Genomic DNA, 12108 nt, shown 5'->3' with positions numbered 1-12108 from the left:
CAAGGGCCCTTATAAAGGAGGGGAAAGGGAAAGGAAGGCACGGTGCCGTGGCCTACGGGCAGGCCCGCAGCTTCCGTGATAATTTACTCACTTACGGGATGGGTCACGGATTGTTGCGCGACCCGCCGGGGGCTGCGAACACCCCCGCCAACAAGGAACCCTCACCCCCCCAGCCCGCCGCATGACGCCCCTCATTATTGCAACTTTGAACACCAGGGGCTGTAGGATGGCTCTCCACAGGTCCCAGGTGCTCTCTTACCTTCAGGAAGGGGGGTACTCTGTGGTTTTCCTGCAGGAGACCCATACGGATCCGACCGCCGAGGACAGCTGGTGGCTGGAGTGGGGGGACGGGGTCTACTTCAGCCACTTCACGATTCGACAAGCTGGAGTGGCGACCCTGTTCTCCCCCAACCTACGGCCCGAGGTGCTAGGGGTCACTGAGGCCGTGCCGGGCCACCTGCTGCATCTCCGAGTCCATATGGAGGGGCTCGTGGTCAACCTCATTAACATCTATGCCCCGACAATGAGCCCGAAGCGGCCGCAATTCTATCAGCGGGTGTCCCACTTCCTTGGCACCCTAGATTCTCACGAGTGCTTAGTCCTGGGAGGGGACTTTAACACCACCCTCGAGGAACAGGACCACTCAGGGGCCGAGCTGAGCCCGGGCGCTGCGAACATTGTCTGAGAAATAGTCGAACATCACTCCCTAGTGGACGTCTGGCGTGACCACCACCCAGATGACACTTCCACGTTCACCTTTGTCCGGGTCGAGGCCCATCAGTCACACCACTCTCGGTTGGACCGTATTTATTTATCCCGTTTCCATCTTTCACAGGCCCACTCCTCCAATATTCGGCCGGCCCCATTTTCCGACCATCATCTAGCCACCATAACGGCCTCCCTCCGTGCAGAGAGGCCGGGACCGGCCTATTGGCACTTTAACAACAGCCTGTTGGAGGATGAGGGCTTCGTGACGTCCTTCCAGGAGTTTTGGCTGGCCTGGCGAGAGCAGCGGCGTGCCTTTCCCTCGGTGCGGCGATGGTGGGATCTAGGGAAGGTGCGCGCCAAGCTCTTCTGCCGTGACTACACCTGGGGCACCAGCTGACAGAGAAATGCAGCGATAGAGCAGTTGGAACGGGAGGTCTTAGAGATGGAGAGGTGTCTGGCCGCCAGCCCCGAGGACCCGTTCCTCTGCGGAGTGTGCCGGGAGAAGCGGGAGGAGCTCCGGGCCCTCGAGGACCATCGGGCCTGAGGTGCCTTTGCTCGATCCCACATCCGCCTCCTTCGGGAGATGGATCGCGGCTCCCGTTTCTTCTACACCCTGGAGAAAATGAGGGGGGCCAAGAAACACGTCACCTGCCTTCTAGCAGAAGATGGCGCCCCCCTCATGGATCCGGTGGAGATGTGTGGGAGGGCCCATGACTTCTACACAAGCCTTTTCTCCCCGGATCCGACTGATCCTGGCGCTTGCAGGGTGCTCTGGGAGGAACTTCCCCACGGTCAGCGTGGGCGACCGAGACCGACTAGAGCTGCCTCTCACCCTGACCGAGTTCTCGGAAGCCCTCCGTCGCATGCCCACCAATAAATCTCCGGGCATGGATGGGCTGACCGTGGAGTTCTACCGCGCGTTCTGGGACATTCTTGGCCCAGACCTAGCCACTGTCTGGGCTGAGTCTTTGCAGGGCGGGGTCCTCCCTCTTTCGTGCAGGCGAACGGTACTTGCCTTGTTGCCAAAGAAGGGGGATTTACGAAATTGGCGTCCCGTCTCGCTCCTTAGCACGGATTACAAAACGTAGCGAAAGCAATCTCGCTGCGGCTAGGGTCCATGATGGCCGACGTGATCCACCCAGACCAGACCTATACTGTCCCAGGTCGCAGCATTTTTGACAACCTATTTCTAGTCCGAGATCTTTTGGAACTCGGGCGTAGAGACGGTCTGTCGTTCACCCTCCTGTCTCTTGATCAGGAGAAGGCGTTCGATAGAGTGGACCATGGGTACCTCCTGGGCACTCTGCAGGCATTTGGATTCGGACCTCAGTTTGTGAGTTTTCTCCAGGTGCTGTACGCTTCCGCGGAGTGTCTGGTTAGGCTCAACTGGACCCTGACTGAACCGATCATCTTCGGGCGAGGAGTACAGCAGAGGTGCCCCCTCTCGGGCCAGCTGTACGCTCTGGTGATAGAGCCCTTCCTCTGTCTCCTCTGCAGGAGGTTGACGGGGTTGGTGCTGCAGGAGCCGGAGCTGCAGCTGGTCCTGTCGGTGTACGCCGATGACGTGCTCCTCGTGGTCCAGGACCCGGGCGACTTGGCTCTGGTGGAGGCTTGCCAGGCCATCTATTTGGCAGCCTCCTCCGCCTGAGTCAACTGGGTCAAGAGCTCTGGCTTGGCGGTGGGGGACTGGCGGCAGGTGAGCTCCCTCCCACCCGCGCTTCAGACCATCCGGTGGAGCGTGGGTCCACTGCTCTACCTAGGCGTTTACCTTTCTGCCACACACCCTTCTCTGCCGGAGAACTGGCAAAATTTAGAAGGCGGGGTGATAGAGCGGCTCCGGAAATGGACGAGGCTACTCTGATGTCTCTCCCTCCGAGGGAGAGTACTGGTGCTTAACCAACTAGTCCTGTCCACGCTCTGGTACCGGCTCAATACCCTGGTCCCGGCCCCGGGTTTCCTGACCGACCTCCGGACATCGATTCTAGAGTTCTTTTGGTCAGGAATGCACTGGGCCCCTGTTGGGGTTCTTCATCTACCCCGAAGGAAGGAGGGCAGGGCCTGAAGTGTCTGCACACTCAGGTCCGTGTCTTCCGCCTCCAGGCCCTGCAGAGGCTCCTTTATAGTGCAGGTAGTTCGACGTGGAGCATATTGGCGCACGCCTTCCTGCGCAGCTTCCAAGGGCTCCGATACGACCGGCAGCTCTTTTATCTCTGTCCGAGAGGTTTTCCGCGAGACCTCTCCGGGCTGCCGGTGTTCTACCAGGACCTCCTCCGGACCTGGAAACTGTTTTCAACAACCAGGTCCGTGGCGGCCACCGTGGGAGCAGATCTCCTTGCGGAGCCCCTGCTACACAACCCCCAGCTCCGTGTGCAGGCAGCGGAGTCCCGTTCGGTGCGCCAGAGTTTGGTCCTGGCGGAAGTCATGAGAATCGGAGACCTCCTGGACTACGACTGGGGAGACTGGCTGGATCCCCTGACGCTCGCTGGGCGCATGGGGCTCTCCAGACCTCGTACCCCCCGGCGCGTACTTCAGGAGGTGAAGGCTGCCTTGACGCCCGCTGCTCAGGCTTATCTCAACCGAGCCCTGCGTGAGGGCGCACCCCGCCCACCCTCTACCCCAGGCCAGCCGGATCTTTCAATTGGGCCCTACCCCGTACCTGCTTTCTAGTACCAGGTATTCAATGAGCCCTTTCAATAGCTAATGGGAGCAGCTGGGGTCCAATTTAAGTAGGTCAGGGGAACCTTCTGAAGAAAGATGATAATATCCATCCTCTCAAAGCCCTCAGCAGTGCTCAAGTGGCAAAAGTTGTTTTTTCAAGATTTGTTTTTTAAATCACCCTGATTTTCTTCCAGTTTGTCTAATCTGAGCTTTAAGGAGTCAGTTTCTTCTTTAATTTCACTGTTTCAATGGTAGTCTTTTGTAGCTCATTTTCCAAGTGAACCATTCAGGATTTTACATTACATATATCTTTAGAGAGGCCATGAATACCTTTCAATATTTAATCTAGTTAGTCTGTGAGGAATTCTTTCAGTGCTGCAATATCCTGAGTTAGGTTCTGCTGTGGCCTTGCATTCTCCCACTTCAGCTGCTCAGATGATTCAGGCTTAGGTCTTTTGTTGCCCCTCATTTTGTCATTGGAATCCATAGTCAACAGTTTGAAGTTTATCCAGGGGTTTAATTTAAACTTTTATGACAGAAAATTATTGGCAGTGGGCTAGGAAAGTAATTATTAGAGATGACTTGATATATGGGGAGTGAGAAGTCTGGGACTAGGCAGCCATCTTCCTCCCCCTCTTCCCCCCCCCCCCCCAAATGGGTGAATTTAAACCACTGATAGTTAAAAAAAAATTGCAAAGAATTTGAAGAAGTTCTAGGTGCTGCCAAGGACTTAAATAAGGCTTTCCCATATATTTTTGAAATGTCGGTAGTGGTCTTGTTGTTTGGAGCATCAACTGCAACATGTGAGAAATCCTTTTCTTATTTGAAAATAATTTTATCACACCTGAGGATGAGCATGACCCATGAAAGAAAGAGAAACAGTTCTCCTGTCATATGAAAGTGATCTGACTTGAAAACTGAACCTTGCATGTCTTTGTGGAGGAATGAAGGCACTATTATCCAAGAAGACTTAAACTTTAGTGTCATGAACAGTCTTTACGTCACACAGCACTTTCATGTTCAGATCTATACTTTTATATTTCTGAATCTTTGAATTTTTGTGCATGCTTGAATATTTGCTATGCTGAACAATCACATAAACATGCATTTTATTTCTTCTTATTTCATAAAAATAGTTTTAAAAAGCTTCTGATTGAAACTGCGTTTTTCACTAAGTACATGAACTTATGAAGGCAAACCTCAGTCTGCCTCCCCGAGTCAATGTCCTAGCTACAGGGAGTGGCACCAAGTCTCAGAGCCTGGGTCACTGGGTTTCTAGGGCTTGGGCTGGAGGGCTAAAATGTAGATGTTTGGGCTTGGGCTGTAGCCCATGCTCTGAGACTCTACCCGCTTGCTGGGTGTCAGATCTCAGACTCCTGCCTGAGCCCGAACACCTACACTGCAGTTTTATAGCCCGCACGACCAAGCCCCATAAACCTGAGTCACCTGACCTGGGCCAGCTGTGGCCATGCTGTAGGTCTTTTATCACAGTGTAGACATACCCTAAAGGGATTAGCTTCCCCACAGGATAGATGGGGAGGATGCTGCTTGTGCAGCACTATGGGGATTAGCAAACTGTATGCAAATTGAGTGTTTAATAGAGTTAACACTGTCCTTTCCCTTTAGCTTATCACAGGCCAGACAGGAGTGTGGAGATCCGGTCTGCCTTTTACTCTCCTCTCTGCAGCTCAGCAACCAACAGCATCTACATCCACAGCTTTCTGGAGCATCTGAATGGGCTAGTGAGGAATCTCAGCTGTGAGGTCTTTGAAAAATACACTGAGTGCATCTGGCACTCGCAGGAAAGGAACCACTCTGAAGTGCGGATGACTGTGCTGAGTAAGAGCAGAGCTTGTTACTTAACCCTTAATGTGTTTACAGATAGGAAATTACACCCATGACCTTGCTGGCCCTTCTCATCACCATTGCCTCTGGACATGTATTTAATCACAGTTTGCATTTCCAAGCTTCCTTCAGACAGCCAAAGCCCCTCGCCAAAGGTGACATGAATAAGGTGGTGAAAAGCCCAAGATCAGACTACAAACCAGGCTTCAAGCTGCTGCAGTACTGATCAGGTAACAAAATAACACAAGGGCCCCTTTCCTCTTGCAGTGGCATAAGTCAGGTGTACTCTGCTGACATCAAGAGAGTTATGACTGGGTAAGCAAGAAGAGAGTTTGGCCCAAACAGTTTATGTCGTCAACTTACTAAACTAGCATTTATTGGAGAAGCCTGGGTTACAGCATCTGGCGAAGGCTGACTTCAGGATTGCAGCTGTCTGCAGGAGGCTCGGAAATGTCTGGGAATTGTACATTCAGACATTGCATATTGTTTTCAGACGGGAGCATGCTACTTTCTTCCCCCTTAAACCCAGTACTGTTGAATATGGATGCAAGTAACAGGTTTATTTGTCTTGTTCCTGAGAGAAAAGTCAATTCCCAGTGTCCAGGATGGAATCGAGGCTAGAACCCAGAGCCAAGCCTGAATTCAGAGACATATTGAGGCATACAGATGCTTCTCAGAAATGACAGCAACTTCTTTGTAGCTATGCTTTGTGGATTGTGTACAGTGTCTGGAATGATCTGGACATCAGTAGCCATTTACAGTTGCAAAATGCTAACATACAAGGATGGATGGATAAATACTATGAGACAGTGCAAGAGCTGTCAGTGACCGTGTTTGCTTTGTTATTTCACCACAGTGTTTCCTTATGGAGTCATGTGGGAAATTCATTGCCCACCAGAAAGTATGAGCAAAAACTGTGAACAAGACATCAAGGATCGCTCTAAAGAGGTGATGTATCTGCTGTAATTGGTACCAGATTCCAAATCAGTATCAGAGTCCTAGCTCAGAAAGCAAAATTGTCTACTAAACTGACTAAAACACACCGTAGAAGAATTACAGATCATTATGGCTGGAAAGCTGGGGCAGTGTCCCAGGTTGATGATCGTTCACAGATTCCAAGGCAAGAAGGAGCCATTGCGATCATCTAGTCTGACTTTCTGTAAAGAAAGGCCAGAGAAATCCCCCAAAATAATTCCGAGAGCATATCTTGCAGAAAATGTTCCAATCTTGATCTAAAAATTGTCAATAACGGAGATTCCTTCATGATCGTTGGTAAATTGTTTCAATGGTTAATTATCCTCAATTGTAAAAAGTGTATGCCTTATTTCCAATGTGAATTTGTCTAGTGTCATCTTCCAGCCATTGGATTGTGTTAGATATTTCTCTGATAGTCTGAAAAGTGCATTGTGAGATGTGTAAATGCTTTTAGACTGTAATCAAGTCACCCCTTAACTTTTTCTTTGTTAAGCTAAATAGATTGACCTCTTTAAGCCTATCATTATGAGGCATGTTATATAATCCTTTATTCATTCTCATGGCTCTTTTCTGAACCCTCTCCAATTTATCAACCTCCTTCTCGAATTGTGGGCACCAGAACTAGACACAGGATACAGAGGTAAAATAACCTTTCTCCGCTACTCAAAATCTCCCTGTTTATACATCCTATGATTGCATTAGCTCTTTTGGCCCCAGCGTCACACTGGGAGCTCATGTTCAGCTGATGGTCCACCATGACCCCCAAATCTTTCTCAGTCACTGAGTTCCCCATCTTGTAAGTATGCTCTACTTCTTTGTTCCTATCACCTTATCTGGAGGTGAACACTTTTCACAAAACAATCAATCTGTATCTGACCTATCAGTCCTCAAAGGAAATCTGCACAAGACTTTCAAAAGATGAGCCTGGGAGCTTAAATTCATTAATCTGCTACTCACTAAAAATCATGGACTGAACAGAGACACTGGATTTATGGTTTATTACAACAATCTGTAACCCACGAGCCCCCTCTTTTTGTCTTATGACTGCAGAGGTGTTAATTGGCCACTCTACTTTGAATGGTCCCTTATACATTATGTGCTATCTACTTATACTAAACAATCTGTTCCACCTTGCATTTAGCTGAGATGCTGGGAATACCTTTCCCAGACCTGAAGAAGAGCCCTGTGTGGCTCAAAAGCTTGTCTCTCTCACTAACAGAAGTTGGTCCAATAAAAGATATTACCTCACCCACCTTGTCTCTCCGAAACCAAAAAAAGCATTTTACACTTTGGCCTTTGCTACGATTTCTGTTATTTTCTTCTCATTGAGTAATGGGCCTATCCTGTCCTTGGTCTTCCTCTCACTTCTAATGCATTTGTAAAATGTTTTCATGTTACCCTTTATGTCCCTAGCTAGTTTAGTCTCATTTTGTGCCTTGGTCCTTCTAATTTTTCCTCTATATACTTGAGTTCTTTTTTTTTTTTTTTTTTTTTTATGAAACCTTCATAATTTGACCTAGTTTCCACTTTTTGTATGACTCTTTTTTGAGTTTCAGGTCATTAGCTGGGGACCGACTGGCTAAGCAGCTGTTCTGCAGAAAAGGACCTGGGGATTACAGTGGATGAGAAGCTGGATATGAGTCAGCAGTGTGCCCTCATTGCCAAGAAGGCCAACGGCATATTGGGCTGTATTAGCAGGAGCATTGCCAGCAGATCGAGGGAAGTGATTATTCCCCTCTATTTGACACTTGTGAGGCCACACCTGGAGTACTGTGTCCAGTTTTGGTCCCCCCACTACAGAATGGATGTGGACAAATTGGAGAGAGTCCAGCAGAGGGCAACGAAAATGATTAGAGGGCTGGGGCACATGATTTATGAGGAGAGGCTAAGGTAACTGGGGTTTAGTCTGCAGAAAAGAAGAGTGAGGGGGGATTTGATAGCAGCCTTCAACTACCTGAAGTGGGGTTCCAAAGAGGATGGAGGTAGGCTGTTCTCAGTGGTGGCAGATGATAGAACAAGGAGCACTGGTCTCAAGTTGCCATGGGGGAGGTCTAGGTTGGATATTAGGAAACACTATTTCACTAGGAGGGTGGTGAAGCAGTGGAATGGGTTCCCCAGGGAGGTGGTGGAATCTCCATTCTTAGAGGTTTTTAAGGCCTGGCTTGACAAAGCCCTGGCTGGGATGATTTAGTTGGTGTTGGTTCTGCTTTGAGTAGGGGATTGGACTAGATGACCTCCTGAGGTCTCTTCCAACCCTAATATTCTATGACTCTATGATTGAAGATGTCCTGGTTAAGCCAGGTGGTTTCTTACCACACTTCCTGTGTTTTTGATGCATTGGGATAGTTTGCTCTTGTGCCCTTAATAACGTCTCTTTAAAAAACTGCCAACTCCTCTGACTCCTTTTCCCCTAGACTTGCTTCCCATGGTATCTTACCTACCAATTCCCTGAGTTTGCTAACGTGTGCTTTCTTGAAGTCCATTGTCTTTACTCTGCTGTCTTCTCTCCTACCATTCCTTAGCATCTAGAACTCATCATTTCCTGGTCATTTTCACTCAAGCTGCCTTCTGCCTTCAAATTCATAGCCAGTTCATCATGGTTTGTTAGAATCAAATCTAGAACACCTTCTTCCCTAGTCACTTTCTCCACCTTCTGCAATAAAACATTATCTCCAATGCATTCCAAGAACATGTTGAATAATCATTACTCTGCTGTATTATTTTCCCAGCAGATTTCTGGGTAGTTGAAGTTCCCATCACCACCAAATTATGTGCTTTGGATGATTTGTTGTTGGTTTTTAAAAAAACTCTCATCCATCTCTTCTCCGTAGTTAGGTGGTATATAGTAGACCCCCTGCCATGACATCATCCTTTTAAAACCCCTTTTATCCTTTATCCAAAGACTTTCAACTGTTCTGCTTCCTGCTTCTATCTCAACCTCAGTGCAAGAGTATACATTTTTGAGATACAAGGTAACACCAAACACCTTCCATTTTTCCCTGCCTGCCCTTTCTGAACAAGCTTCTTCTATACCAATATTCCAGTCATGTGAATTATCCCACCAAGACTCTGTGATGCCAATTATGTAATAATTGTGATTATTCACTAGTATTTTTAGTTCTTCCTGCTTATTCCCCCTACTTCTTGCATTAGTATATAGACATCTAAGATGTTCATTCAATTTCCCCTCTATATTCCCTCCTGTCTCCTTTGCCCTGCTATGATTGCCCATGTTCCTCCCAGATTCTGACCCTTCACCCAGGTCTCTATGTTTTGGATCTATCTATGGGCTTTTGTCTCCTGCCCCATCTAACCTAGTTTAAAGCCTTCCTCACTAGATTAGCCAGTCTGTATCCAAAGAACCCCATCTCTACTCAGCATCCTTCTTCTCAGAACAACATCACATGGTGGAGGAAGCCAAAGCTGTCCTGTTGACACCATCTGCACAGCCATGCAGTCACCTCCAGGATGTGTCTGTCATTGCCTGGGCCCCTACCACTGACTGGAAGGATAGATGAGAACACCACCTGTGCCCCTAGCTCCTTCACCATCACTCCCAGAGCCCTGTAGTCATTTCTGATCTGCTCAGGGTCATACCTTGCAGTATCATTAGTGCCCACATGGATAAGGAGCATGGAGTAGTGGCAAGAGAGCTGCATGAGCCTCAGCAATGCTTCTGTAATCTCTCAGATATGGGCCCCTGGCACATCTGACTGGCTGGCAGATGGATGCCTCCTTTCCCATTAGAAGGGAGTCACCAATCACCACCATCCCTGGTTTTCTCTTGGGCGTGGGGTCCATGACCTCTCAGTCTTGGGACTACATGGCATCTCCTCCTCCATCTTTGGGGGAGATTCTTCATCCCTCATTGCCAGGGCAGCATACTGTTTTTTTATCTCTGGGGTTGGTGGGCTGGGAGCTGGGGGGAAGTGGGAAATATAGATGTTATTGACCTGGCGAATACTGCTAATTGTTTTCTTGACTCCTCACAGGCCTATGAGAGAATTCATCGCTCCATCGAGGTGCTGAATGAGTTTCAGATCCGTGAGGGGAATCTGCCTCCTTTGCACTACAAAGTTGGGTCACTTCTGGCCTATAAGGTGGATCATTGTAAGCCAGGGTTTGGTAAAAGTAACACTACAGACGGGTGTTCCAACTGTTGCAGTAAGTCAATTGTCAAAAATCTTTCCACCCATCAGTGGGGTATAATCCTCACTGGGGATTGTTCCTATCACAGACTTCACACTGGAGCCACTTTTGTTATACTAATGTCTAGAAATGGAGATGAAGATGCAGTTATTCTTAAACTCACCATGTAAAAATTCATTACAAGTATATAGAGGCTGTAGGAAAATGTTGTACACACAAACATTTCTTTTCTTGATGAGCCATGGGATAGCCATTAATAAGATGCTCTTTCCTGCACCGGCTCCATCACTCTAATCTTTAACTCTGATAGGAATCCTCGGTCTGAGTCTCTGACCCTAAATGTCACTGCATCTCTTCTTTTAATGGTTTTACAGTTGCTTGTTCCCCAGGGCTGTACAGCTCACTGAATACAGTCACATGTGCCACTTGCCCCCTGGGTTCTTACAATGAGCATTATGGGAAGACAGAGTGTGAGACTTGCACGAGGAGCTTGGTGACCTATCACAAAGGGGCTACGTCCAGTGAAGACTGCGGTGAGTAGTGAGGGCTTTCCTAGTCCAGCAAGTAACGCTTCTGTAGTGACAGTAAAACATGCTTCCCAACAGGAAGTAGGTCTGTGCAGCTCAGACAGGAGGAATCATTCCCAGCTGATAGCATCTTAGCACAGTTTCTGCTGTCTCTGTGGCTCACCTGTTAGAGTTATACAGCAACCTATGCGTTGCAAGATATGGTGACGTAGAGAGTGCAGCTTTTGAGCTCTGCTCATGTTTGGTGTCTGGATCCCAGTTGTCATACATCATCAGACAAGGCTGGGAGCTCCAGCTCCAAGTTCCTGTCTGTGAGTTTACCCTTTCCATGCTAGTCCCAGCAGCTAGGCTAGGTAGAGCCTACAGAAACCCAAGCCATTTAGTCTGTTCACCTTCACCTTTTACAAGTCTCCCCAGCTAGTCTTCCGTGCATTGAGGGTTGCAGAAACCCATCAGGCATTGATCTCCACTTCTGGTAATGCTGCTGTATCTATTTCAGTCCCTGCCATCTCGCGTCTGGTGCTGCTGCTGTGTGTATTCACCTTTGGAGTCACACCATCCATTCTCTTCGTTTCAGTGTACATGTAGGTCTGTTTTTAGATTCTTGAAATAAAAATAGGTAGCAGATAGAACATTCCCCGGTTCCTTTCCCTTGTTGTGCCCAGGGTCTCATTATTGCTTTAGTGGGTGGCCTGACTATTGGGTGAAGCTGAATCTGGAACACAGAGATGCAGCATGGGGCACCCCCTGCAGTGTGGAATGGATGAACCCTTCTTAAGGGACATAGCTGCCTGAAAGAGCTGCTGGCATTGAGAATTTGAGACTGAGCTAGGGAACATTGCTCAGTGTGTCTGTAGTGCCCAGTGCATTGCACCCCACCCTGCTCCCCCCCTTGCAATTCTGAGTGGGGCCTTTATAGACTATAAAGTATTTCTGAGGCTTCCTCCTGCAGTAGGGACTTGGTGCTACCATAGTGAGCCAGGCCTTAACTGAACCCCATGTGTGCAAGGAGAGATGCTATAGAACCACTGTCCTCATAGCTGGTGTTACACAAAATGGAGCTGATGTGCCTCCCACTTCTTCCACTAATATTTTCTCTCAGTGTCATGAGATTGTTTTTTCCTCGGACAAAGTTGGGCAAAGCCCTGCTCCACAAGGAGCTGGAGTTCCTGCACAAAGTGACGCTGTGTGATGGGGATACATCTGAGAAGCCAGGTGAAGAATCCAAGAGACCAGGGGAGTGGGA

General features: G+C 48.5%; 1 protein-coding gene across 4 annotated transcripts in view; it reads left to right on the top strand.

The window, feature by feature from the left end:
• GPN1 (GPN-loop GTPase 1) overlaps nt 1-11494 on the top strand; it is a 116462-nt gene extending 104968 nt beyond the window's left edge. For 3 of the 4 annotated variants that reach the window (XM_043541929.1, XM_043541927.1, XM_043541930.1), the window contains 3 exons: nt 4993-5205; nt 6068-6159; nt 10179-11494. In XM_043541929.1, coding sequence (XP_043397864.1) covers nt 4993-5100 — 108 coding nt within the window. In that variant the 3' untranslated portion in view covers nt 5101-5205; nt 6068-6159; nt 10179-11494. The remainder of the gene's footprint in view (nt 1-4992; nt 5206-6067; nt 6160-10178) is intronic. The other variant, XM_043541928.1, reaches the window with a different exon arrangement.
• Nucleotides 11495-12108: the final 614 nt, after the last annotated feature.

The sequence above is a fragment of the Chelonia mydas genome, chromosome 3 (genome assembly GCF_015237465.2).
Source record: "Chelonia mydas isolate rCheMyd1 chromosome 3, rCheMyd1.pri.v2, whole genome shotgun sequence".
Lineage (NCBI taxonomy): Eukaryota > Metazoa > Chordata > Testudines > Cheloniidae > Chelonia > Chelonia mydas.
The sequence above is the reverse complement of the archived record's forward strand: the minus strand, read 5'-3'. Positions and strand labels throughout refer to the sequence as shown.